General features: G+C 59.4%; 9 protein-coding genes across 9 annotated transcripts; 5 read left to right on the top strand and 4 right to left on the bottom strand.

Moving 5' to 3' along the window:
* Nucleotides 1–1,756: 1,756 nt before the first annotated feature.
* F751_4073 (hypothetical protein) lies at nucleotides 1,757–2,323 on the top strand (the record flags this gene model as incomplete). Its single annotated transcript, XM_011403656.1, has 3 exons — nucleotides 1,757–1,829; nucleotides 1,915–2,065; nucleotides 2,209–2,323. 3 exons carry the CDS (start codon nucleotides 1,757–1,759, stop codon nucleotides 2,321–2,323), a joined length of 339 nt encoding a protein of 112 aa, XP_011401958.1.
* An 863-nt stretch (nucleotides 2,324–3,186) lies between these two features.
* F751_4074 (hypothetical protein) lies at nucleotides 3,187–3,512 on the top strand (the record flags this gene model as incomplete). Its single annotated transcript, XM_011403657.1, has 2 exons — nucleotides 3,187–3,269; nucleotides 3,404–3,512. The coding sequence occupies 2 exons, from the start codon at nucleotides 3,187–3,189 to the stop codon at nucleotides 3,510–3,512; spliced, it is 192 nt and encodes a 63-aa protein (XP_011401959.1).
* Nucleotides 3,513–4,532: 1,020 nt separating this feature from the next.
* F751_4075 (Pyridoxal biosynthesis protein PDX2) lies at nucleotides 4,533–5,648 on the bottom strand (the record flags this gene model as incomplete). Its single annotated transcript, XM_011403658.1, has 3 exons — nucleotides 4,533–4,798; nucleotides 4,932–5,270; nucleotides 5,492–5,648. 3 exons carry the CDS (start codon nucleotides 5,646–5,648, stop codon nucleotides 4,533–4,535), a joined length of 762 nt encoding a protein of 253 aa, XP_011401960.1.
* An 875-nt stretch (nucleotides 5,649–6,523) lies between these two features.
* On the top strand, nucleotides 6,524–8,970 carry F751_4076 (UDP-glucose 6-dehydrogenase 1; the record flags this gene model as incomplete). Its single annotated transcript, XM_011403659.1, has 7 exons — nucleotides 6,524–6,595; nucleotides 6,839–7,198; nucleotides 7,378–7,687; nucleotides 7,862–8,349; nucleotides 8,533–8,616; nucleotides 8,729–8,803; nucleotides 8,920–8,970. 7 exons carry the CDS (start codon nucleotides 6,524–6,526, stop codon nucleotides 8,968–8,970), a joined length of 1,440 nt encoding a protein of 479 aa, XP_011401961.1.
* Nucleotides 8,971–10,235: 1,265 nt separating this feature from the next.
* F751_4077 (UDP-glucose 6-dehydrogenase 1) lies at nucleotides 10,236–12,811 on the top strand (the record flags this gene model as incomplete). The annotated part of the gene is made up of 7 exons (XM_011403660.1): nucleotides 10,236–10,244; nucleotides 10,334–10,693; nucleotides 10,910–11,219; nucleotides 11,655–12,142; nucleotides 12,333–12,416; nucleotides 12,559–12,633; nucleotides 12,746–12,811. The coding sequence occupies 7 exons, from the start codon at nucleotides 10,236–10,238 to the stop codon at nucleotides 12,809–12,811; spliced, it is 1,392 nt and encodes a 463-aa protein (XP_011401962.1).
* Nucleotides 12,812–13,918: 1,107 nt separating this feature from the next.
* Nucleotides 13,919–18,890, bottom strand: F751_4078 (Regulator of nonsense transcripts 1-like protein; the record flags this gene model as incomplete). The annotated part of the gene is made up of 12 exons (XM_011403661.1): nucleotides 13,919–14,082; nucleotides 14,236–14,454; nucleotides 14,600–15,047; nucleotides 15,254–15,535; nucleotides 15,714–15,910; nucleotides 16,052–16,136; nucleotides 16,347–16,855; nucleotides 17,041–17,301; nucleotides 17,507–17,520; nucleotides 17,684–18,196; nucleotides 18,413–18,588; nucleotides 18,723–18,890. The coding sequence occupies 12 exons, from the start codon at nucleotides 18,888–18,890 to the stop codon at nucleotides 13,919–13,921; spliced, it is 3,036 nt and encodes a 1,011-aa protein (XP_011401963.1).
* Nucleotides 18,891–19,269: 379 nt separating this feature from the next.
* Nucleotides 19,270–21,210, bottom strand: F751_4079 (Dihydroorotase, mitochondrial; the record flags this gene model as incomplete). The annotated part of the gene is made up of 5 exons (XM_011403662.1): nucleotides 19,270–19,391; nucleotides 19,529–19,961; nucleotides 20,194–20,301; nucleotides 20,784–21,011; nucleotides 21,172–21,210. 5 exons carry the CDS (start codon nucleotides 21,208–21,210, stop codon nucleotides 19,270–19,272), a joined length of 930 nt encoding a protein of 309 aa, XP_011401964.1.
* Nucleotides 21,211–21,974: 764 nt separating this feature from the next.
* On the top strand, nucleotides 21,975–23,764 carry F751_4080 (Proliferating cell nuclear antigen large form; the record flags this gene model as incomplete). The annotated part of the gene is made up of 7 exons (XM_011403663.1): nucleotides 21,975–22,016; nucleotides 22,217–22,379; nucleotides 22,526–22,639; nucleotides 22,852–22,920; nucleotides 23,041–23,222; nucleotides 23,409–23,479; nucleotides 23,614–23,764. 7 exons carry the CDS (start codon nucleotides 21,975–21,977, stop codon nucleotides 23,762–23,764), a joined length of 792 nt encoding a protein of 263 aa, XP_011401965.1.
* A 266-nt stretch (nucleotides 23,765–24,030) lies between these two features.
* On the bottom strand, nucleotides 24,031–26,248 carry F751_4081 (putative protein phosphatase 2C 71; the record flags this gene model as incomplete). Its single annotated transcript, XM_011403664.1, has 7 exons — nucleotides 24,031–24,162; nucleotides 24,326–24,439; nucleotides 24,593–24,664; nucleotides 24,880–25,119; nucleotides 25,305–25,444; nucleotides 25,617–25,761; nucleotides 26,198–26,248. The coding sequence occupies 7 exons, from the start codon at nucleotides 26,246–26,248 to the stop codon at nucleotides 24,031–24,033; spliced, it is 894 nt and encodes a 297-aa protein (XP_011401966.1).
* Between the last annotated feature and the right edge of the window lie 7 nt (nucleotides 26,249–26,255).

The following is a 26,255-nucleotide window of genomic DNA, read 5'->3' on the forward strand; positions in this document are numbered from 1 at the left end:
GGCAGCAGGGCAGGAGTCTGTGCAGCACTCCGGGGCTCGTCACATTTTTCCCGACCGCCGAGCTAATTGCACCCGCAAATCTGAAATGGAGGCATGTCTTCCCCGTCAAATTCAGTGCCTGTAAAAGTTCCGAAAGTGCGGAAAGGTCAATCCCAAGCTTTGATGTTTGAGGAATAATCGGTCCCCTCTGCCAACGCGTAGATGGGCGCGCTTGGTCTCGAAAGATCAATAATCTCTGAGATCTTCAGAAATGAGGCCTGCTCCTTGGCAAACCTAAGACATTCTTGAATTTAATAACATTCTTGGTCTGGTCGTGCCCCGGGAGACGTCAGCGTCGACAACTTGCTGTCGACGACCCTCACCTCGCCACCCACCCTGCAGCAGGGCCCGCATGCGCCCTCCCTGGCGCAGGCTGCACAATATATAGGAGTCGATCTATACTCCTTTGAGACACTCTACCGATGGCGACCCTTGTGTTTAAGCTTTTCTCGCTGACCCTCAAAACGGTCTCCAAGCCCCTTGCGAACAGACTCAACGGCGCTCTCCTCACGCACCCTGTCGTGAGGCAGCGACTGGTCAAGGTCGCCAACGTAAGGAAGTGTTTTCTTAAAGGTTGCGCGCATTCGTACTCTCTTCACCACCAAGCTGCGACGGAGAGTGGGGCTGTTGGTGTCGTGCATCTCAGCGCGATCTCCCCTGTCGACCCCTCGAGCAGTTCATGCACAGAGTCGAGGTCAGGATTACCCGAGGAGCGGAGGGTCGTACAGGAAAGGCCTTCATAGCTGATATGGATGAGGAGCATGCCATGGAGGTGATATCGAAGTTCATCACCGAGACCTTTCTATATTCGGTGAGCTGCTGGGGGTATGCGAGTGTGGGATAGGGCCAGGCCGCTGCCTGGGAAGAGGACGGCAGCCACGGGCAGGAATCAGACCAGGTGGATGGTCAGCTTGTGTATGCGCTATTCATGCGCTTCTTGCGCCTTCCTCCAGACAGCAGTGTTACTTCTGCTGCTAGAACAGCAACGAAAGGCCAATGAAGATGAAGTCAAGCAGGCAAAAACGATTGCTGACCGCGCACGCGTAGATGCTCTTCATGAGTGGCACCTGGGCGCTGAGAAGGTATGGAGCGCTGGATGAGAAGAGGCGGTTGGGGTGGATGGTGGGATATGACACGGCGTGCCTTGATTTCAGTTCATGGATGCTAGCAAAAGGTATAGACTGCAGGATTCACAGTATTCTCCTGCGTTTGCAGAGGCTGAGCGATGTGACAACAGACTTGCAACTTGCAATGAAGTCCATGGAGGAGAGACTGGAGACGCTGGAACGGATGCTCACGCCGCCTGAGAAAACACAGCGATCGTGGTCATTTCGGTGATGTTGCAGGCTCAGTTAAATTTGATTCTCATGTAATCATAATTGCTATCAAAGCACTGGGGCTGGGATCGGCCATGGTCCTTCAGTGACAAGTGCCCACCGCGGTGCCGTCTGGCTGATCAAGCCAGCGAAACGGGCGCAGCAGGCAGGGTTTGGCAAGATCGGTGCATCTCTTCTCTGCCTGCTCTGCTGCGATGATGAGGAAAGCACCTGATTGCACGGCCTCGCTTATAAACAAGATAACATCACCAATTAGGGACAGGACCCGAGTGGCAGTGGCGTTTGAGTTGCAAGCATCGGCACCTAGAAGATACTCGGTGTCCCAGCTCGTCCACTCGGAGCGCATAATATCTTGTTTTGACGCATCAAGCATGGCCTTTATGAATATTGCAAAGGCACTGGTCATCGCGTCTCTGCTGCTGCTCGGTCTCACCGGTTACCAGGCGATGCAGTGTGAGTGGGCTCCCTTTGCTGGGAATTTGTCCTGAGCAGGACGGTCTGCAGACCCGTACCCAGAAAAGCTCACTTCGCGATGCAGATCGGGAGACACTCAGACTGGAGCAGCTGGAGTTCACGGGGCTGCCGGGAAGCCTCTTGCTGAACCTTGTGGTGGCAGCCGTGATCGGTCTGGTCGGTGGTGTACAGTATTGGGGCAATTTCAGCCCGATCCGCCTAGCTGATAACCCAAGGTGGGGAATTAGTGTCCTAGAGGTGCTGTGGACGAGCTTGCCATGGCCAGGCGCTGCTCTGAAATGCATCAGAAGTGAACAATCCCAAGTTTCAGAATAGACCTGCCTCTAACTGGTTCCAAATATCTTTCCCGCTCCTATAGGCCCATCCACTTGAGACCCTTGCGACCTGAATTTATGGCGTTCACCCACAGGGGTGAAGTGCTCTCATCCCTCCCTCACATAAGGGCTGCGGCGTCTGTGCCCACAATACGCTGAGCACAGATTGCCCCTGCCCTTTGAGCTTGGCCCATAAATTCCATTGCATCTTCCGTTATTTGCTTGTTCAAATAGACTGTAGCATGCCTTCGGGCAGCTGCATATCAGTACAGTCGGTCGCTTTCTGGCATGGCAGACGATCGTGAGATGCCCAGCAGTAAGGGGTATTCTTCCTGCCCTACCGCAGTGGGAAACCAGCATTTCGGGTCGTTTCCTTGCGCCGATCTTTCCCTTCCTCACTTCGGACCGTCTCTGGGGTGCAATATGACTTCGGGCTGCGTACCCTGCCTTCCCAAATGGCAAGCTCGAGGCACGCCAACCCTGCTCGGAGGCCACAGGCGCCCACCCCGCACTCCATTCGTCGACCTCCGTGAGCATGTTACTTCATACCCACATCTTAAATCGCTGTTTCAATCACTTTCGAGCTGTCGAGAGACATCCCGTGGCCGTACGAGAGGCGAGCGGTTGAGCAGCAGTTGCGCTCGGCGACATCGGGGTCCTCTATGGAAAGCCATGGCCTTGACGCCTTGCACCTGGAAGGCCTGGCGGAGGTTTCCAATCATCAAGTGTATGACCTGAAGGAAGTGTTGGTCGGAGCTGGCCTCTTGTCAAACCACCTTGCCACCACCACGCCCCAGAGGGTGAGTCATGGGGGTGCCCACAGGGAAGGAGCAAGCCATCCCGATGCAATTCCTTGCCCAGCCAGAAAGCCAGGCCAACAATGGTCGGTGAGCCTCAGGAACCTCTCACTGTCCTCTTTTAAGTGCAGAGTCAGGAGGGCAAGCGCCGTCGACTGACCATCGGAAGTGAGCCAAGCGAGACACCCTGCAGTTCCTGCAGGGACACGACAGAGGACGAGTGTGATGCTGTGGCAGCTGGTCTGCAAGCTGTGCTCCGTGGGAAGATGCGAACTTGGTCCCGTAATCTGGTCAGACTGCAGCCAAAGGTGAGCCAGAGAGACGCCTGTGTGTGGAGGGACAGCTGCATCCCAAACAGATTCAAGCTCTGCCAGGGCAGGAGTCGTGTTGCATCGATAACATCTTCTCCAGATAACAATGGTATCCTCCTGCTCGTACCCAGGTGCATGTCTCTGAGTATCTACTGGAATGCGGTCTGTGGCTCTTCCGCAATCTGCGCAACCTTCAAGTGGCCGCTGCTGCTGCCGGAGTATTGCCTGCGGCTTATCTGACGGAGGAACAGTATCTGCTGCACGATCTGATCGCCTGCTGGTGGCTGGCAATGAAGCACTGCAGTGTGCGCACAGCAGTACCGAACAGGTACTGGGGCGGTGCTCAGTCTGAGAAGATGCTGGGGCATGCACCAAGAATACGGTTCTGGGGCGGCTTGCTACTTCCACCTTCGTTCGTCCTTTTGTTACCCCCTGTAGCCCCATCAGGTGAGCTAGAGACTTCCCGCCAACCCACCCAACCTGTCCCCTATATCTTGTGCTGCCAAATTGCAGGACGTTGATGTGTCGTGCCACAGGCGCCTGCCCAGCACTGCTGTCGGACAGGGAGCTGGCTACACTCATCTCCCTGAACTGGAGGGTCAGCGGGGTCCTGAGCAGGGGAGACCTCCTCAGCTGAGCCCTTAGCGGACAGTCGTTTAAATGATTGCGAATGCCATGCCCTCCTTCCCAACCCTACCCTCACATTCTCTGCAATAGGCAGCCCTTCCCTCCACGCCGTGCTCAAGCACGACCTGTATACTTGCTGATGTGTGCCCTGCCAAGATGCCCTACCATCGTAACTCCCCCCACCTCTCACACACACACACACGTGCTTTCCTCTGTTACCTGGTGTCGATAGATCTTTGCGTGCCGGCATGCACAACATGAGCAGCGGCATGACCCAATCTCCCCCTTGGTTGTGAGGTGTGTTATTGATGTCCATGCAACATCCTGATGTAAGAATAGATTGAGGTTCATTCCAGGCTGTGCCTGCTCAGAGCCGACGCGGATCGCATTCCTTGAGCCAGAGGCAGGTTCAGGAACGGCTCGGCATGGCACAAAGATGGAAGCATGTGTGCAAGGGGATGTCAAGGCTCCGCCAAGGAGAGGCGGGCCCAGCTGTGGAGGCAGGGCTGGAGGGCAGGATCTTCATCTGCAGTGGCATTGCCTTCCACCTGGTGCCCGCTTTCTTGCATGCCATGAGAAAGTCAGTGGACCATCCACGGCACACCGCCACTCAGCAGGAGCAAGAGCATATGCTCAGTGCTTGGGCAAGTCTCGTGGCTTGCGAGCCTCCAGGGGGCTGACTTCCCGGGCCTGCCGCTCCTCCCTCTGCTTTCCCTTGATCGTCTCACGGACCATGTCGGCAAACAGCGCATGCCAGCGGGCATCCCCAACGAGCTCTGGGTGGAATGAGGTGGCCAGCAGGTGTCCACTTCGCACAGCAACCACAACCGAGGCGGGGCGAGATGAGTCTTCCGCCGCCTCCTCGGGTGTCAGGTGGTACCTGGCAAGCACCTCCACACCTGAGTGCATCAGGGAATGCAAACTTGGCGGAGGGGACAGGGAGCGACGACCACTCAAAGTTGACAAACATGCCCCTGATGAAACTCTCACAATGGACTGTGTTGCTGTCATACTACCCTACCAGGTACCTACCTGGGCCTGTCTCCAGGATGGCGGGGGCACGGATGAACAGGGCCCTGAAAGTAGGCTGCCCTGCCACCGCTGTGGGGGCATGCAGGAGGCACTCTGGTGCAGTCAGCCGCGTCTCGAAGCTGTGGATCTGTGCGCCAAAGAAGTTTCGGGCAACAGTGACGTCCAGCCCGCCCAGAAGCGCTTGGCCTCCGGTCTTCGTGCCAACCGCGCGGTCTGCCAGGAAGATGAGGCCGGCGCAGGTGCCCCAGACGGGGCGCTGGAGCTCCCTGGTGAAGCGCTGAAGCTCAGGGATGAGACCCCAGCGCTCTGCCACCAAGGCCATGGTGGTGCTTTCACCCCCTGTGATCAGGCATGACAAAGGGAGACCTCATGGCAATGCTGGAGCTTGATTTCACATGCAGGTCTGCCCGACCTTGAGGGACTTGTTGCTGACCAATCACCGCTCTGGGTGTTCAGTGTGCACACTTACACACGTACATACATCGCACCATGGGACGGAAGACCCTGCACATCCCCCCTTGGTGGACTGCACGGCCTGAGAACTGCCAGAGGCTCGTCACCTGGAATGATCAGGCCGTCCACCCCATCCAGTTGCTCCTTCGTCCTGACCTCCACGGCTTCCACTCCTGGCAGGGATTGCAGGCTGGTCACATGCTCCCGGAACGCACCCTGCAGCGCCAAGACACCGATGCGGCTGTCCGCTGGAGCGTCGTTCATGACGACGACGTGGGGCTGGTGACCTGCTACACGACCCGTCCGAGCGACGACCGCGATTGGGCAAGGTGGCGAAGGTTTTCGCAATAATTCCCTCGGAGCAGCTTTGTAGGGAGTTTCACGTCTGAATGTGATCTTCTGCAGGACGAGTGGCTAATGCATGCATGTGGCCCGCTAACCAGAAACGACAACCTGGGTCTTGCAGAACATGGCATTTAATTTATTGATGTCTTTCACCTTCGCCGGTCGATGTAGTATAACGGTCAGTATACGTGCCTGTCAAATGGTGCTGAGTGCCAGTCCTTTCTGGACGCACGTGATCCGGGTTCGATTCCCGGCATCGGCGACATTTTATCTTTTGCTTAAGGTGTGCTGTGCAGGCTGCCATGCTGCCATCACACCTGCTTCTCGTTCCCACACCCTGCGTTGAAGCTCCTCCGGCGACACGGATTCGGGAGCAAGAAGCTTCGGGTGCCCCTCCTGTAGGTGCAGAGAAAGAACGAGCCACGCTGACTTGCGCCAGACGTGAGCTGGTCCGAGAATGCCGAGGTCCCATCATGCTGGGCAACGATGGGCACACACGCACTCTCCTTCTGGATATTTTGTGTCGTTATAAGTCGAGCCCAGACTCTCAGCCCATCCCTGCCCTTGAGGACTGTGGCGGCAGAGGTTCCTCCCGGCGGAGGGCAGCATGGCGAGGAAGATTGCCTGCATAGGTGAGCTCGATCCCTTGTTGCCTCGAATAGATTATAATGTGTAAATGGTGTCTTGTGCACCTTCGTTGGAAAGATATCAGCCCTGGCTCCGGCATGCCCGGAATGTGATGATGACGTCATGAGCGCGGATGCACGTAACTGAGAGCCCCATACACTGCAAGCATGCACCTCATATGGCCTTCTAAGAGCACTGAATCCGATCACTTGCTCCGACTGCAGGAGCGGGCTATGTGGGTGAGTCGGGTGGCTATGCCCGAGTTCCTCATCGTCTGTGGTCGTGGATTTGCATGTAACTGGTGCATGCTGTCTCTGTCAGGCATACACTGAGCTGCAAATCCCTTTCCTCACTCGGCTCAGGTGGACCAACCATGGCAATGGTAGGATTGCCTCATCAGCTTTACTTGTTCAAATCATGGGGGTTAACATGTGCCTGCACACAAACTGGAAACTCGTAGTCCACACCGACGCCCTGTGCAGATTGCGTTGAAGTGCGTGGACCTAGAAGTTGTGGTCGTCGACCTGAATGTCTCCCGCATCGCCGCCTGGAACTCGGACAAGCTCCCTATCTACGAGCCAGGCCTCGATGAGGTGGTCAAGGCTTGCCGCGGCCGCAACCTCTTCTTCTCCACCGACGTCAAGAAGCATGTTGCCGAGGCTGACATTGTGTTTGTGAGCGTCAACACGCCCACCAAGACGCGCGGCGTGGGGGCAGGCAAGGCCGCCGACCTCACCTACTGGGAGGGAGCTGCGCGCATGATCGCCTCCGTGTCTACGTCCTCCAAGATAATCGTGGAGAAGTCCACGGTGCCCGTGAAGACAGCTGAGGCCATCGAGAAGGTCTGTTTCCCCTCGTTTGCCAGCTTGGAATGTGTATTTGAAGGAATCTTGCGGATCTTCGTTCCGGCGGGGTCAAGTGAATGATCAGTGTCCTGTGCACGCGTATTGGATTGATTTTGGAGGGGCCATACCATGATTTCTTGCAATTCTTAAGGCCTCTTCCTCCCTTCTTCACGCAGGTCCTTAGATGTAATTGCACCAGTGCATCCGTGCGGTTCGACATTCTGTCCAACCCCGAGTTCCTGGCTGAGGGCACAGCGGTTGCGGACCTTGCAAATCCTGACCGCGTGCTCATAGGTGGCAAGGGCGGCCCTGCCGGGCGTGCTGCTATAGAGGAGCTGGCCGCCGTTTATGCTCGATGGGTGCCTCAGGATCGCATCCTGCGCACAAGCTTGTGGTCTGCAGAGTTATCCAAGTTGACTGCCAATGCCATGCTCGCCCAGCGAATCAGCTCCATGAACTCCATCTCTGCCTTATGCGAGACTACGGGTGGGGAAGTGGGGTCGAGTTGATGAGACGCTGGAGCTTGTCGAGGATTGTTGGGTAATGGCTGGCCCGCGCTCTGATGATCATCCTGCGGGAGTCTCGTCATCCTTGATGCCCATTTGGATTACGAGTCAATTCTCCTTACCTCTAGATTCTTCCCTCACCAACGTCGCCCAGGTGCGGATGTGCAAGAGGTCGCACACTCCATCGGAAAGGACTCGAGGATAGGCCCCAAGTTCCTGAACGCATCTGTTGGCTTTGGCGGCTCCTGCTTCCAGAAGGACATCCTCAACCTGGTCTACATCTGCGAAACCCTGGGCCTCAAGGAGGTGGCTGATTACTGGCATGCCGTGATCACCATGAATGATTACCAGAAGCAGCGTTTTGTGGAGCGAATTATTACATCCATGTTCAATACCATCTCGAGGAAGAACATCGCAATCTATGGATTTGCCTTTAAGAAGGACACTGGCGACACGCGCGAGACTCCTGCCATCGACGTCTGCCATGGTCTGGTGGCCGACGGAGCTCACTGCGTGATTTACGATCCCCAGGTGGGAGCGGACCAGGTGCACCGGGACTTGGCCACTCCAAAGTTTGAGTGGGACCACCCCAGCAGGGGTCAGGCTGCCATCGCTGGGCGCGACGAGATCAAGGTTGTCAAGGTGGGTGAGGCGTCGATCGCAGCGCTGGTGTGGATATAAGAGCCAGCTTGACTGAAGGCGTCCTTGGAGAACAGTGCATGCAGTTGAGATTCAAGAGCAGGGGTTGGGGGCCGGGGGGTGGCACCTCACATAGCGCAGGCTTTGCAATCATATTCACAAGCTCCAACATTGTATCAAGTGCAGGATCCCTATACGGCTGCGCATGGCGCTCATGCCATCTGTGTTCTTACGGAGTGGGACGAGTTTGCACACTACGACTACCAAAAGGTGAGCGCCTGTCACTATGCATGCTGACCTCTCTTGAGGGACGAGGTCGGGGGACCCTGGGCCACGGTGTGTTCACGCATGCATTTGACTCCCACCTCCCACATGCATTTAGATCTATGACAACATGGTCAAGCCTGCGTTCATTTTTGACGGACGAAACGTTCTGGATCATGCTGAGCTTCGCAAGGTGCGCCCCCAAGGGTGGTTTGTTGAGTTTTAATTGCCTATGTGGGATGGACAACATCTTACTCTTGGTGTCATCGTCTGTGTGTGTCTCATCACCAACCCAACCCCTTTCCACAGATTGGCTTCATTGTGTATGCTCTTGGCAAGCCCCTGGACCCATTCTTATAGAGTGAACACGGGGAAGCTTAGCTTGATCTCATGGTTGATCTCTTCATTGCTTGGGCTGCTGCAAGGGTTGCGGTCCGTTGACTCACCCTCCTCACAAGTCATTCCCCGCCATGTTGTGGCTGCATCATCTCATACCTTCCCAATGTTGGTCTTTTTCTGTAGTTGCAAGCTGCTCAGCAACTTGTGCATCAAGGAGCCGGCATGGCTTTATGTTCTTCTCATTCTCAAGAGATCTAGAGGGTCCACTGTTCCCATGGATCCATCTCACCATCACTCGTGATCGCTGTTTGCAAGCTTAATGTGTCTTCTGAACCCTTGTAAAAATATGCATAGGCCCTCATTGCATAGGTTGAAGCGCTAGACAGCATGGAAATAAGCCACGGACGTCGGCATCATGTACGAAACAGTATTTGTAGGTAGGATGGGCAGCTGGTGGTTTGCCACCTGATGTGGCGGTCACTCATTTGGCATACCAAACATAAACCTCGGTCGGTGCTTGCATTACAGCCAGATAGCATCTCTCATAACCATAATCCAGGGAATTCCTTCGCGATCAAGTATGCTCAAGGTAAGGCACCCATCGTTTTGGGGAAGGTCCAACCCGGGCCTGGCTGGACCTCGTCATCAACTACATTACAATAGGCGGGCCACCATTGCGCTGTTGGTACTGCAGACCTCCGGTGGAGAGTGGGACACCGGGAGACGATGACGAATGTGAGGAAAAGGCTGTGAGAACAGACGTTCTCTGCGCCAGTGCTTATGCTTCCTATTTGAACGACATATAGAATAGCTACGAGGCCCTGTTAGGCGCAGTGCATTCCCTGCTCAGAGAGCGCTAACCACCGGAGCAGTTGGCGGTTGTTCAAGAGCAGGCCTGCACACAATGACCAAGAAGATCGCGTGCATCGGTGAGTTTGTTACGCTAAGCTGGGATTTGATGATGGCGTCAGCCTTGCGGACTCCGACGCAGTTGTTGTGGTGCTGGGATCTTGCTACCTCTTGCTCTGGTCGAACTAGATCTAGGGCCTCTATTTCGACATGTGGTCCGATATTCCAGCTGCAAATGATCGGACCGATACCTATTCGTCATGTGAGTCTCCAACTCAGTACCCCTCTCGCACCCTGTATGCCTGCAGGCGCGGGCTACGTCGGTGAGGCTCCGGATCGCCATCGAAGATAAATGCTGTTATGCACATGCCGCATACGCACCGAATCAGTAACACTGGTTGACACAAACTCATCCACTGCTTGCAGGTGGACCTACCATGGCCATGGTGAGGCACTCACCAAGCCCATCCCCTAGCCCATGAGGTAACTATCACCCGGGCATTGACCCTCCTTCTCCTATCCCAACCCTCCACAGATTGCGTACAAGTGCCCAGATATCGTGGTGGTTGTCCTGGACATCAATGAGGGCCGCATCGCCGCCTGGAACTCGGACAAGCTCCCTATCTACGAGCCAGGCCTCGATGAGGTGGTCAAGGCTTGCCGCGGCCGCAACCTCTTCTTCTCCACCGACGTCAAGAAGCACGTTGCCGAGGCTGACATTGTGTTTGTGAGCGTCAACACGCCCACCAAGACGCGCGGCGTGGGAGCAGGCAAGGCCGCCGACCTCACCTACTGGGAGGGAGCTGCGCGCATGATCGCCTCCGTGTCCACGTCCTCCAAGATAATCGTGGAGAAGTCCACGGTGCCCGTGAAGACAGCTGAGGCCATCGAGAAGGTGCGTGCCACTCCATGAGTGAGGGCTTTGTGTTGGACATTGAGCCTTCGTGCATTTCATGTAGGAACTAGGGGTGCCACCCCAAGCGCAAACCTCTTCCCTGTGTCTCTGATAGTGATGTGACAGTACAAGTATACTGAGATAACACTTCTTTGGCATCTGCAATATCCGCTTGCATTGACTTCACATGCTCACCTTCCACACATCCATGCATAGGTCCTGCGTCGCAACTGTGCCGACCCCGGGGTAGACTTCCAGATCCTCTCCAACCCCGAGTTCCTGGCAGAGGGCACGGCGATTGCCGACCTGACCAACCCCGACCGCGTGCTCATCGGAGGCAAAGACAACCCCGCTGGGCATGCGGCCATCGAGCAGCTGGCAGCCGTGTACGCGCACTGGGTGCCCCAGGAGCGCATCCTGCGCACCAACCTCTGGTCTGCGGAACTGTCCAAGCTGACCGCCAACGCCATGCTCGCGCAGCGCATCAGCTCCATGAACTCCATCTCCGCGCTGTGCGAGGCCACAGGTATGTGTTTGACTTTGGGCTGCAGAGGGCAAGACGGCAGGTTGATGGGTTTATGGGGATTCCAGAGCTGCGGCCTGCCCATGGGACGATCACATGCTCTGTCTCAGCCGGGACAGTATTCATCTGGGAGAACAGTGCTTTACGCATGCAATGTACACGTGCATAGGATCTCCTCTCGCTCATATCCCGCAAGATCAGGCACCTACAGTACAACACGCTCACCATCTGAAACGATGCGTAGTCCGCCCCCCCCCTTTGCCGCCTCTATCTCGAACCCTGCCAGATTTGTGCATGGTCTCAGAACATGGCACCTAACATCCACACTGGCACCCTTCCACTCACACGTTTCAAGCCCATTTCTCACCTGGCTGATTGCTCCAGTGACGTCTCTGGCCTGCCCCCTCCATGCCCCAACATCCCACTCACGATGTGCAGGGGCGGATGTGCAGGAGGTTGGGCGCTCCATCGGGACCGACTCACGCATCGGCTCCAAGTTCCTGAACGCCTCCGTCGGCTTTGGCGGCTCCTGCTTCCAGAAGGACATCCTCAACCTGGTGTACATCTGCGAGACGGTGGGCCTGAAGGAGGTTGCCGAGTACTGGCACTCTGTCATCACCATGAACGACTACCAGAAACACCGCTTCGTGGAGCGCGTCATCTCCTCCATGTTCAACACCATCTCCAAGAAGCGCATCGCCATTTACGGCTTTGCCTTCAAGAAGGACACCGGCGACACGCGCGAGACCCCCGCCATCGACGTCTGCCGCGGCCTGATGGCGGACGGAGCCCACTGCGTGATCTACGACCCCCAGGTGGGGGCGGACCAGGTGCACCAGGACCTGGCCACGCCCAAGTTCGAGTGGGACCACCCCGCCCGTGCGGGCTCCGCCGTCATCGGACGTGACGAGATCAGCATCGTGTCGGTGAGCGGGGGGCGCTGCGCCGGGTGCACTGGATGATTGGAGGATTGGTGTTTGCCGCGCTTTCTCCGTGGCGGCTGGTATGTGCCGGTCCGACCAGGGGGTCCGCACCTGCAATTTGAGCCGCTCCAGGACCGAACAGAGTTCCCTGCTCGATCCCACACAGCTTGATTCCCCACTGTCTCGCGCACAGGACCCCTACGAAGCCGCTCACGGTGCCCATGGCATCTGCCTGCTGACGGAGTGGGACATGTTTGCCACACTAGACTACCAGAAGGTGAGCTTGGGATAATTGTCCTTTCCCGGCCCTGCCAGGCCTAAAGGGACTGGGAAGTCACGCACAGAAGACCCGTGCCGATCACTTTTCCAGGATCATTCAGCGCTCCCAGCAACACGAGCGCCCCTGCCTATCAACACAGATCTTTGAGAACATGGTGAAGCCCGCTTTCATCTTCGATGGCCGCAACACCCTCAACCATGCCGCCCTGCGTGAGGTAAGTGGGCAAGGGAGGGCACCCTGCACTGCAGCAATGCCCTCTCCGCCGCTTCCAGTTCCCCGAGTCGCCACCATGCTTACACTTGGGCCCCCAATTTCCCCCGTCACAGATTGGCTTCATCGTCTACGCCCTCGGCAAGCCCCTGGACCCCTTCCTGCAGTGCGCATACAACTAGGCCGGGCAGAATGGTGCAGCGAGTCTGCTTGCCCCGCGCCTTGTGCGTCATGCGTCTCTGCATGCGCACTTACACGGGACATGCCATCCCTTGGGTGATCCTGGAACGCCTTCACGCTTCCCACACATGGCACGACTGTCTGTTCACAATTCATACCCTCACGATCACCGGGAAGAGCGTCGTCTGAGGGCAGTGTGTGACGAGACGTGTGTGGCTCATCTGGTCCAGAAGGTCCTGAAAAGTGACAAAGGCTGGGCATCACGGCGCAGAAGGCGCGTGCAAGTGTTTAACCGCGACTTAATCACAGCTGCCATCGACCCGCATTGGGACCGGTAACTCCGTATTCCGAAAGGGCGTGGGTTCGAATCCCACTGGCGACAGCTCCGACTGTCGGTCGCTATGGGGGAGTGGTCTAACTCGATACGTTAAGGTCTTCCAATCGCCTTTTTGCCTTTTTCTGGTCCCGAATTCCGGGCGAACGTGGCTTTCCGGCTCAGACTCTGCCCTCTACACGGTGACCATGCTGTAGCTTACTGGTCTTCACCTTTCCTTCGGGACCTGCTTCACAACCAGAAGCACTGTGCTCATTCTGCTGTGCGAGTATGTAATTCTGTGCAGCCAAACATGGATCAGGAGTGTCTTTGGTCCCATCGGACACCCCAGGACCTTGCATGTGTGGCAACCGCTTTGAGCAGGGAGAACCTCCACGCATGCACATCAGTGCGCATCATGGCCAGGCAAGTAGCCGGTCTGTGGTGCTCCAGCCGCGGCGATCCGGCACACCATGGAACCGAGCAGCGGTGGGGTGGGGCTGATCATCGCCGCTCTGTCCCTTCAGAAGGCAATTTGATGGGGCAGGATGCCCTTTCCTCGGAGTGGTCAGCCCACCGGCGCTCCAGCCCTGGTTCCCGTCCACCAGGAATCGGGGTCGCCCTCCGGCGTCCACCCGCCGGCAGCCAGGGCGTCTTCCTGGGACGAACCGTGCCGTGTCCACTCGCCCAGGGGGCATGCAGCGAGGGATGTCGTGGTCTGGGGCAGGTGGGCGGCATCTCAGCATGCTGCGCATGTCCCCAACCTGTGTGTCCTCTCGGACGCAGCTCCCCCCGGTCAGGTGGTCCACGGGAAGAGCAGGCTGTCTTGCCCCAAGCCTGGTGCGCCGCGCTGTCCCAGCCCCTGAGGTTGCAGGGGGTCCTCGGCGGAGCCCAGGGGCAAATCGCTGCCAGGGATGGCATAGGGCCCCGAAGCCCCCACGAGCGCGCTCCTGTCATATTCTGCGGTGCGCAGTGGGAGCAAAAAGTGGGCGCGGCTCCCAGTGCATCGCCCACGCTTATCCCCAGACGCAGCTCCCTTGCAAACGGGTCTCCACCGGTGGCCTGCCCCAGAGATCATGTTGTCTCCTCCCCCCCCCATTTTTCCTGCGGTACCTGCGGCATCAGATGGCTCCAGGCCCTTGGAACGCCCGCCCCGTGCTGGACCCTCCCCATGCGCAGGTGGGGGAGCGGGGGGCTCGTGCCTCTCCCCCGCATGCTCCACGGGCCGGAAGCGGTTGCTGTGCGCGCCTCCCAGCCCGAACGAGCTGGCGTCGAAGAAAGTGCGCTTACGCGGCAGGGCCACCAGGCTCTGCTTCAGCACCGTCAAGGGGCCTGTGGTGGGAATGCGGGGGGGGATGAGCGATGGATGGCTGTTCTGTGCCAGGGCTGTGTGTTGGCTGGGATGCAGTGGACCGTGGGGTCTCCTGCCCGCTACAGGACCTCAACCCTCTAAGGGGCGTCCCCCTGGCTCTCCCACCTTCCACGAGGCACCCATTGTCCTTGAAGTGGTGCAGCAGCGCGCCCCAGATCATCTGCTTTGCCAGGACCTGGGGGTTCCCGAGCACGAAGAGGCCATACCGCGCACGCGTCAGCGCCACATTCAGGCGCCGCGGGTCGGACAGGAAGCCGATGCCCTGGTGCGCGTTGGAGCGGACGCAGGACAGCACCACAAAGTCCTTCTCCCGCCCCTGGAAGGCGTCCACGCTGGCGCACTCCACCGCCGCGTACTGCTCGGCGCGCAGCGGCCCGGCCCGGGCCAGCGTGGCCAGCACGTGCGCGCGCTGGCCCTCATAGGGCGTGATGATGCCGATCTGGGAGGGCGCCACGCCCACGCGCAGCAGGTGCGTGACCAGCTTCTCTACAGCCGCCGCCTCCGCCCGGTTGAGGTACGACGTCCCGCTTGCGCTGATCTCCTCCGCGCCCAGCTGCAAGGGCAGGGGGTGCGGTGCATGGGTGTGGGATAGTGGGCTCCCGCCGACGCGATCAGGGCGACGCTGGGGTGGTGATGGATGCCAGCACCACCCTGCCAAACAGCAACGACTTCTCATGAACTAGAAGCAAAGGTTCTTGACGGCACTCAACAGGCCGACAGGGTGACCCTGCCCCTTGTCCCACCAACCCCTTGCCCCACCTGGACATGGAACATCATGGGCTTGTCGGTGGGCCAGGGGAAGGTCTCGGCCGGCAGCTCGCGCTGCGCGGCCGACACGCCGTTCTGCAGCGCGCCCTCGTAAAAGGTGTCGGAGGGGAAGCGCGACAGCGCGGGGTGCATGCGGTACTGCACCGCCAGGCGGATGGGCTTCACGCCCAGCAGCATCAGCCGCTCGAACAGGCTCTGGGCCAGCCCCGCCCGGGCGGCGGGCTTGGCCAGGGTCACCGGACCCAGCTGGCAGTGGTCCCCCACCAGCACCAGCTGGGAGGATGAAGGGGAAGGAGGGTGTGGGTGTAAGTTTGAGATGGGGTGAAACGACCAGGGAGGAGTAGCAGAGGGAATTCTCATCCTGAGGCACATGCACTTATCCTGGACACGTGTGTCCAGACATGTAAGACACAAACTGCCCTCCCAGCAACCCTTGCAGTAGCAGCAGCACCTGCTTGGCTCCCATGACCAGGGGGATGAGGGACTCTGGCTCCACCGCCTGCGTGGCCTCGTCGATGAGCACCCGCCTGAAGCGGAAGTGGGCCAGGCGCGGGTCGCCGGCGCCCACGCAGGTCGCGCACACGACGTCTGCGGCCTGCAGCACCTCCCGCTCCAGCGCCCTCAGCAGCGTCCGGTGCTTGCGCTCGTCTGGAAGTGTAGGGGATGGGATCGTGGGTGGCGGGTGGTGGAGATGGGGCAGTGGGTGTATCGGGAAAGTCAGCGGTGGAGGTCACCCGAATGATGTCCGTTGCCCACGCCTCCCTTCGCACGCGCAACAACGATGCTCACCTTGTGCGGACAGCTCGCCCAGCTCGTCCTTGAGCTGCTGCAGCTTGTAAAGCTCTGGCGACTCGGCGGCCGCCAGCGCCCTCACCTGCGCTCGGTCAGGGGGTGTTGGGTGTTGCGGCAGCATACACGTGTGCAGGCGTCCCAGGCGGCAGTGCTGCTCCAGAGTCTCGTCGCGCAATAGCCCGGGCGCTGCACAGCACCACATCACAAGAATCCAAGCCTCTTTTCGTCCCTTGGCTGACGGCCCTGGTCACCTCCTCTACTCCCTTAGCACACACAAAAAACCAAAAAGCACCTGCTGGTGCAGCGTCAGGTGCTCGACGTTGGAGGCCACGGCCTCGCGCGAGCGCGCCTGCAGCCGCACCACCTTGAGCCCCGTGACGGCGGCGCGCTCTGCCAGGTGGTCCACTGCGATGTTGGAGGGCGCAGTGACCAGCACCTGCCCCGCGCCGGCGCCCTGCCGCGCCAGCGCGTAGACGATGGAGGCGGAGGTCACGGTCTTGCCCGTGCCCGGTGGGCCCTGGATTAGGGACAGGGGGCTGCGCAGGACACGCGACACGGCGTCCGCCTGGGATGCGTTGAGCTCTGGCAGGCCCGGCGCCGACAGGCGCTTCGGCAGCTTCACCTTGAGCGCCGTCTCCTCCACGACGTGCCCCAGGATCTTGTGGTACAGGTAGCCGGAGACGCTGGTCTCGTCCACTGCAAAGGCCTTCATGGCGCGCTGCATGCGCTCAAAGGTGGCGCCCTTCCACACAAACTCGACGCGGAAGCCCACGGTCACGTCGGTGGGGGGCGGGCCCTGGCCTATGTTGAGTGCGGGGAGGGGGAGCAGGCACGGTTGGATGTGTCGTGAAGGATGATGCGGATGGCGACGACACTTCCCCGCCGCCTTGCATGATCCAGGCGCGCCTCAGCACCTCGTGCACGCCACCAGCCTCAAAGCAACCCCCATCAACCTCCCTCCCCACACCTCCATTCCAGCAGCCTACCCTTCTCGCGCGCGCGGAGCTCCACCACGATCTCCTCCCCCGCATCACCCAGGCGTGTGACCAGGCCCATGCCCTGCCAGGGCGCCGCGCCCAGACGCGGCAGCGGGTGGCGCAGCAGCAGCTCGTCGCCCACCACCAGCCGCATGTCGCCCGAGTCGCGGGGAAAGAAGAAGCGCGCCACCACGCGCCGGTTCAGGCCCACACTCCACTGCACCGACACGTCCTCCCGTGCCAGCGACTCCTTGGCCGCCTTGTCGTAGTCTGCAGATTGTTGGTGTTAGAGAGAGGGGTTGTGTGTGTGTGATGAGGCTATTGTCCGTCATCATGGACATACGGAAGGGGGGAGCAATCCTGCGATACTTTCCTAACATTCAGGCTGCCATGCCTGCTAGAGAGGTCCATGCGCATTCTGCTTGTAACTGATCCCTCCCCAGCTCCCTTGAAGCTTGGGACGACACTGCTCCACGGAAAACTTTGACACTGCATCCCAGCACTTCCTAATCCCACCCCACCCACCCCCAACCCCCAACCCCCCATCCCCGCCATCCTCCATCCCCGCCACCCCCCATCCCCGCCATCCCCACCCGCTTCCAGCTTGATGAGCGGGCCGAAGATGTTCTGGTACTGGTAGGCGTCGTCGTACCGCAGCGCAACGGGGCAGGGCTCGTCCTCGGCGCGGGGCGGCGCCAGGTCATCCAGGCCCTTGGTCGGGTCGCGGCGCCAGGCCTCCTCCAGCGCGGCCACGGCGGCGCCGGAGACGTGGCGTGCGCGAGCGATCTCCCCCGCCTCCGGCGGCCGCACCAGCCAGCCGACAAACGCGCGGTCCTCGATCAGCGGCGACCAGGCCGACAGGTCCAGGTCCAGGTCCTTGATGGCCGGGGACGAGGGTGGCGTGTCCCGCGCCAGCAGCACCACCGTGTGCTCGCCGGCCAGGGGCACGAAGCCGAGGGCGAAGACGTTGCGCGACCCCGAGGCGTAGCACTCCAGCACTGTCTCGCCAAGGGGGGAGTCTTTGTGCAGCGAAACCTCCTTGCACTTGGCGCGCACCAGGTGGGTGACGATGCACGAGGCCGTCCCCGTGACGCGGCCGTTGCAGAACCACTTGCCCGTGGTCAGGCATTTGACCACGGACTCGGGGTTGTGGATGCCACAGTACCTGCATGGGACCGTGGGGGTGGGAGGGGAGAAGGTGGGGCGGGGCCGGGGCACCAGTGGGCGCGGTCGGCGATGGCGCAGGGGTGGCATGGCTGAGTCAGCACGATCCCTCCCTGTGACTGATGGCCCACATCCAAGGGTCTGCGAGGCCCCCGCCGCCCAGCAGGGGGGACTCCCTCCCCCCACAGACTGTCCAACTCAGCCTCTCCACTCTCACGCGCAGGCCCACTCGGGCGCCTTCATGACGGCCTCTGGGGCGCCGTCCGTGAAGCCATCAAAGGCGTCCTGCAGGCTGAGCTGGCTGAGGCCCGTCTCGGAGAGGGGCCCGTCCAGGCCCAGGCCCCCCCCCTGCGAGGAAGGGGCCGACACGATGCCCACGCTCGCATCCGGCACCTGCGCCCAGGTCGGCGGTGTGGAATCAGTGGTCGATGCGGAGATCTGGGGCTCAGGGCCAGCGTCATGGCATGTGGTCAAGCCTGCACCCGGCCTCCCCCTTGGCCGCGGAGGGGCGCGCCAGGGGAACGCACCTGGCTGAAAGGAACAGGGTCTGGATACCCCGCTCCAGCCTCCTGGGTGTTGAAGTCCAGAAAGGAGAAATCCACCTGACTCCCGAGCTGGGTGGCCGTGATGTCACCAGCATCGAAGGGGGCCTGGGCATCGGAGTAGGACTGGGAGAAGAGACTCGTCCCGTTCATCCTTGAGCACGGCCGGGACCTCCGAAGCTCACGACGTTCCACGGGGCATGCCTTTGGGTGATGTACTGCTATAAAGCTCCGTGGATCGTTGCATCCTCGTATTGCAGACCGGGTGAACATGCCACGGCACTGGTCGCTGCCCACGCCCACACGGACGGCCATCCGCGCGCGCGCAGGCCTGAGGCTTTACTAAGACCACCACCGTCGCACTCGTCAAATATTACAAGCTTGGCATGTCCGGGGCTTGAACAAGTACACAGGTGGTTGTACAACCGACAAAGAAGCACATATAGTTCTGGGTTTGGATTTCAGAAGCCGCAATGCCCATGGGTTCTCACAGTGCACCGACGTCGAGCGGCCGCCAACGTGGCGACGCCAGTCAGGCGGGGCTCGCCACCCTCCAGTCACAGACCTGATTGGCCCACATGGGCACCACCTCCCCCTCTCCAAACTGGTAGGAGGCGGGAACCTGCCAGGGTTCCCGAACCAGGGTCACGGTGTCTGCAGCGGGTTGGAGACCCGGGTTAAGTACCACGTCATCATGGCATGATCTGAGGGGGTCCACGCGAGTGACTCGCAGAAGCTTGGCCCATCCACTTGCACGCCCAACATCGGACTCTGCCAGCCCCGTGCCTCACCAGCGTTCCTCGGCAGTCCATAAAAGTCGGGTCCATGGAGCGAGGCAAACCCTTCCAGCCGGTCCAGCCGCCCCGCGCCCTCGAACGCGGCGGCGTACAGGCCGAGTGCCACGGGGGCGCTGTATATTCCCGCACACCCGCACGCCGACTCCTTGGCGTGCTTTGGGTGGGGCGCGGAGTCGGTGCCCAGGAAGAAGGCCGGGCTCCCGCTGCAGGCCGCCGCCAGCACGGCCTGGCGGTGCTCCTCCCGCTTCAGGATGGGCAGGCAGAAGGCGTGGGGCCGCAGCCCACCCTGGAACAGGGCGTTGCGGTTCAGCAGCATGTGCTGGGGGGTCAGGCTGGCGGCCAGGCGCCCGGTGCCGGCGTGCTCGGCCACAAAGTCGGCAGCCTGGCGGGTCGTGATGTGCTCCATCACCACTTTGAGGTCTGGGACCTGACCAGGGAGTGCAGGAGTGGGGGGTGGGTGGGGGCCAGGTTGGGTGAGGAGGCGGATTCCACACCCTGTTGCTGCTGGGGGGGTGGGTGACACAGAATGGCAGGACGCCAAGTTCATGTCCCCCCAATTGGCCAGGGATGCCGACGCCGGCATGCATAGACTAGTGGACTCCTGGAAAACGAACTCAGATCATCGAGCCCGTAAGATCAACAGGCCCCCACGGCCCCACCTTATCGAGGAGGGGCCGCAGGACGCGCTCTATGAAGACCGCTTCCCTGTCGAAGAAGTCGACGGCGGGGTCTGTGACCTCGCCATGCACTGCCAGCACGATCTTCGCCTGGATTCCACAGGGAAGGGGTGGTCAGTGGTGCTCTTGTCAAAGGGACTCCTGCTGCCCAGGACAGAGTGGGCAGGTGATTCCACACCAGGTTGATCCATGCGACCGTGCGATGCTGCAATGGGCGAGCTGCTGCCTCAGAAGCGTGCGAGGTCATGCGATGTAGGATTGAGTATGGAATCACCATTGCACATACTGTGGCAAGAATAGGGTCCCAGGGGGGTAACGAGTGGTGCCGGATGCTGAGCGCAGCCTGCCCAGACCCCCCCAACCACAGTGCGCCAGGCTCAGAACGAGGCTGGGGCGGGGTGGCGGACCCAGGCGTGTGCCATTGAGGTTCATTCTGGCCCCTGAATGGAAGACACGAGGCCAGGGAGGGGCCAAGCGCTAATGTAGAGGGCCGCACATCGGCGCCTTGGTGCGTGATCCCGGTCTGATGTGCACCCGTGCTGGGTACCCATCACCAAGCCCCCCAGGCGCACCTTGGCCATGGCGCGAAGCGCCGGCAGGCACAGGTCTGGGTCTGTCACCCCGGAGGCGCTGTTGGTTGTGGCGCCGGCGGGGTAGAGCTTGAAGGCCACCACGCCCGCCTCGGCCGCGCGCTCCACCTCCTCCACGCTGGTGTTGTCGGTCAGGTAGAGTGTCATGAGGGGTTGGAAGCTGGAGGCGGACGGGGCGGCTGCACGGATGCGCTCCCGATACGCCAGCGCCTGCGGTGTATGGATGCATGGTGTGTGGCCTCAGACACAGAGTACTGGTCCAGTGGCTGTTTGATGCTCACGTCTTGGCCATGCTGTTCCTCTCATGACAAAAGTAACAGCCTTTCCCAAAGAGAGCACCACACATGGAAAGCATGCAGACGCTGCCCACCATGGGGGTCGTAGTGACTGGCGGAACCAGGTTGGGCATGATAATCGCTCGCCCAAAGTGCTCAGCGGTGTGCGGGACGACGGAGGCCAGGCCGGGGCCGTCTCGCACATGCAGGTGCCAGTCGTCAGGCCTGATGATCGTCAGGCTGGTCACGGACGGGGTGGAAGACGCAGTAACAAATGAAACCCTCGCTGTCGACCCTACTACATTGGGGGAAAGATTGCAGTAAGATACCACTCCAAACGGTAAATCGCATGAGTGAGTGAGTTCCTATTGGCTCAGTCGTGCCAAGCAGCATGGATTCCAACCCTCCGCACACACCTGCTCGTTGAGCGCTGGAGATTTGCTTCACCGGATTCACCGTAGTGAACCAGCGACAGCTTGCCATTGAAAAGCCGACGTGCGTGTGTCCTCGGACACCCTGCACCTATTTCTATTTGGTGTGACGGCTGCGCTGCGCCACAGCCAATTGGCTGCCCGCAGGGCTCAAAGCAAGAAGTCGTCGCTTAGGCCAATGCACTCATGCACTCAGGAGAACCAAGTATCAAGGCATCGTCGATATGTCGCTGAAGGTATACGGCTAGAAGATCCATCGCTGTGATCAACTTTCCCCCTGTGCTGGAAAGAGGGGATGGCCGACTGGAACGAAGGGAAGCGATTCAAACTTGCGGGCGTGCGCGAGCTGCCACACTCTTCACCTGCACTCCACTCGATCCCGCTACCGTCTATTCGATATTCCTGATCTGAGATAGCACTTCCCATCCCGATCTTCTGAAGCCCGCCGTTTTCGCACACTAGGCAGAATGTTTGAGGCGCGTCTTGCACAGGGAGCCCTGCTCAAGAAGGTACGCCACTCTGGCTCGGGATTGCACGGCACTGCCATGGCTATCCGATCGCAATTCAACCCACAGAGTTCTACGTTAATAGCGCAATCACGTCGGCTATCGGCGATAGCGCTACCGGGATCTCGACTGATGTCCGACGGGAGTTTCAAATTTCGACGTGCCCACCCCTCGTATGTCTCCTCCGCCCCTCCTCACGCCAGGTGGTGGAGGCCATCAAGGACTTGATCGAGGATGCCAACTTCGACTGCAACTCCAGCGGCTTTAGCTTGCAGGCCATGGACTCCAGCCATGTGTCCCTAGTCGCTCTCTCCCTGAGGGCAGATGGCTTCGAGCACTACCGGTGTGATCGCAACGTCAGCATGGGTGAGCTTCAGTGTGTGATCAGATGGCGTTGCATGACCTCGAGGGGATGCAGGGCGATGTTTGCCAGCACAGACTGTTATGGTGCCTATTCGCTGAGTGTGCTCAAGCCCTGAGGTTCTTACTCCGCACCCCCGACATGACGACAGGGATGAAGCTGGCTAGCCTCTCCAAGATCCTGAAGTGTGCCAACGGCGACGACGCCATCACAATGAAGTCCGAGGACAATGGCGACACCATCACCTTCATGTTTGAGTCCCCAGGTGTGTTGCATGGCCAACGTCTGTTGCACATATAGACCTGGGCTTTGCCTCAGCTGAGAAATGCATGACATACGTCCTGCTTATTGAGACTTCAACCTAGCAGTGCAGGCCCTAAATCTTACCTGGACCACCCTCGGTCTATGCAATCGCTGGCAAGGTCATCTGACAGTGTCCCCACAGGCACCCTTCCCCCTTTCTTATGATATTAACAGAGCAGGAACGCCTCTCCGAGTTTGACTTGAAACTCATGGACATTGACAGCGAGCATCTTGGCATCCCTGGTGAGTTGAGGTGGTAGGTGGGCCCACAGCAACGTGTGGTATTGCAGAGTCGCTGACATTATACTTCACAGAAATGTCAGTTCCAGGGCTGCCAGGCTCAACCCCAATCCTCTCCAACAGACAACGAGTACGACGCCACCGTGAAGCTGCCCGCCGCCGAGTTCCAGCGCATCGTCAAGGACCTGTCCACCATCGGAGACACGGTGGAGATCAGCGTCACCAAGGACGCTGTCAAGTTTGGCACCACGGGTGACATTGGCAATGCCAACATCATGTGCCGACAGAACAAGGCTGCTGACAAGGTATGCTTGCGGAGGGGAGGGGGAGCAGAGGAGCACATGCTCTGGATATAGTCTGCCTGTATGCATATCTCTTGTAGAATCGTCGTATGCAGCATTGTGAGCTCCAAGTATTTAAGCAGTGACACTTGTGTGGAATACAGTCACCTGCTCCTTTCATCCACAACATCCCATTTCACTGTCTCACAGCCTGACGAGAGTACGGAGATTGACATCAACGAGGCCGTGTCCCTGACGTTTGCCCTGCGATACCTCAACAGGTTGGCTGGAGTTATGTGTCCTGCACAGCTTGGAGTATGGGATTGCTTCCTTTATTATGCCACCATTCTGTCTTTTACTGAGCTCATTGCCAGCTTCTCATGTGGCCACTCGGCACCCCTTGTGCTCCCCGCAGCTTCGCCAAGGCGACCCCCTTGAGCACACACGCCGTCCTGAAGCTCAGCAAGGAGCTCCCGATCCTGGTGGAGTACCACATCCCGGAGGTGGGCCGACTTGCATTCTACCTGGCTCCGAAGATTGAGGACGAGGACAGCATGCGCGATTGAGCCCGACACTATCCTGGCTTGGGGCCTGGGAACCCTCCCTGGCATGTGCATGGTGGCAATGTTACAAAGATCCCAGACTCGAGATATTATCTCGCTAATCAAAAGGGGTGCCTGAATGCTGGAGTGCAGCAGAGCAAGATACCAGCGAGGCAAGAAGGAGGCCTGAGGCAGCTGCAGGGGTGAATTGCGTAGTGCAGCTGTCCACACATATCAGGGAGCAAACCTGACGCAGAGCCCCCCAATCCCCTTGGCTGAGCTGCAAGCCGCTACGCCTGTCCCAATCGGAGGACCACGACCGTCACATCGTCAGTGGACCCCTTCTCCACGGCAACGGCTGCCAGGTGCTTGGCCAGAGCCTCGCAGCTCAGGGAAGACTTCCGCTTCAGTTCGTCCGCGATCTACGGGTGAAATTTAGAGTGGAAACTGGAAGGGATAGCGCTGCAAGCGCACGCATGGTCCCTCTCAGGAAAGCGACGACACTCGTGGCAGTACCACACGCTCCAGTGCCATGTCGACTGGGCAAGTTGTTGAAGCAGCTCCTGATAAACAATTTCTGCTCACCTCCTGGTTGGTCAGGCCTCCCCCACCACCTCGCTCCTCGTTGGCAAACAGTCCATCCGATGCAACCACCAGCCAGCTGTCAGAGGCCGTGAGCTCCCTGGTCTCTGTGTATGGCTGCGCAGGTAAGATGAGTAGAGGAAAGGAATTTAGCACCCTAACCTTGGGTGCGATTGTGTCTATTGGTTCATGGCCAAGTACAGTGGCTCAGGAGAGGACATCCGGAGGGAAGTCCTGTCCCACTATTCCCAACTACATCATGATTTGTACCTCAGCAACGACTCCAAAGCCAGAGGAGTAGCCATCGCCTCCCGCACGGACGCCCTCAAATTGTCCGCTACCCTGGATGCCAGGAGAGGGATGTGGAGGAGGTTACACGGTGTGGTAGAGAGGAGTTGCTGGATGTGTCCCCTCGTGACTGCTTGAGGGAAAACAATTGAACCCTGGGCTGCGACAGACACAAGGCCCTCTTTCCGCATTTCTCAACGAGCCCGCGCAATGCAAAGATGGTCACCCCTCCCCCATTGCCCATTCCATCACGCCTGTCCAGCTCTCACTTTGAGGTACGCATCCCCAAACGCCCTGCTGAGCGCCAGGATGCCTCCGACGCGCCATGTACCGCCTACGTACCGCACCAGCGGCATCTTGGGGTTAGGGTTCTGGGCCTCGATGCGCAGCCTCTCATCCTCGCTGTCGGGGACATGGTCGGTGGTGAGCTGGTAGGAGGTGCCGCCCTGCACGAGGACCACCCTGGCATCGCCCACATTGCCGGTGACCAGGCACGTCTTCCCGTCCCCCTGCAGCAGGTTTTGTGAGGGGCTTGGTTGCATGAGCATCCTGACGAGTTGCGGGGAGGCAAGGCGCGGTACATGGCAGCGCCAATCAATTCCGACATGCCTCAGGTCTTTGAATGGCAGGAACAGGCATTCTCATATATACAAAACCCACCCTCGTGTGATGCCCCATTCAACAATATGCATACCTCGTAGAGGAGGGCAACTGCGGCAGTGGACCCACACTTGGACCCGCCTTTGCCACGTTCCCCGACCATCCCCAAGAAGCCGGGCTTGGGCGCCAGCACCGCCTTGTCAGCAGCGATGAAGGCCTCCCTGACAGCAGCTTCTGAACATCAGGAGGGGCAAATTGGGGCAATGGCTCAAGATGGAACCATGGGTATCGTGTGCAAGGCTGGACTTGGTCAGCAGGCCTTTCGAGGGTCTGCAGGAGCATCCATTCGCATCAGCTCGACACACTATCAACCAATCTGCACACAAAATCTTCGCCATCTACTCACCCGGATTCGTCTCCTGCTGCCATGCCTCTTGAAGGTAGCCATCCAATTCTGAGGTCAACCATTGGGCGGTTGCAGAACCGCCATGCCCGTCAAACACCCCCACATATGCCAGCAGGCCGCCACCCTTGGCACTCTCTGGGGCAATCTGGGCATGCAGAGGAGCATGGAGGTGAGTAGCTGAGTCTACTCTTTCAGGTACATCACTCCCCGACCAATCCCCATCTGACGGTCATTCCTACCATGCACCTGCACAACGTAGCGATCCTCGTTCTGCTTTCGGACCGTGCCTCGCAAGGAGACACCCCCTTGCTCCCGAACAGCAACTTTTCCAGATGCACGATCAGTTCGCAGGGCAGGAATCCTTGCTGTTCTGGGCATGCGCCGAGGCCTCCATGTTGCCTTCCATGCAGATGCCGGGGGCCGTACCACTGCCCCGCATGGAGACCCAGTGCTTCCTACAGCGATGGAAGCCATTGCAAATGTTCAAAATACCCAAGGTCAATGAACGGACCGACACCACCGGACCCCAGCGCCGCGACTGTTGAACGTAATGTCGCGTACAATCACCATGATCATCGCACATGCACGACGGGATGGGACTCGACCAGCCTGGTCTCCCCCACGTGCGACATGTCAGAT

This window comes from Auxenochlorella protothecoides (assembly GCF_000733215.1).
Source record: "Auxenochlorella protothecoides strain 0710 unplaced genomic scaffold scaffold46, whole genome shotgun sequence".
NCBI classification, from domain to species: Eukaryota; Viridiplantae; Chlorophyta; class Trebouxiophyceae; order Chlorellales; family Chlorellaceae; genus Auxenochlorella; species Auxenochlorella protothecoides.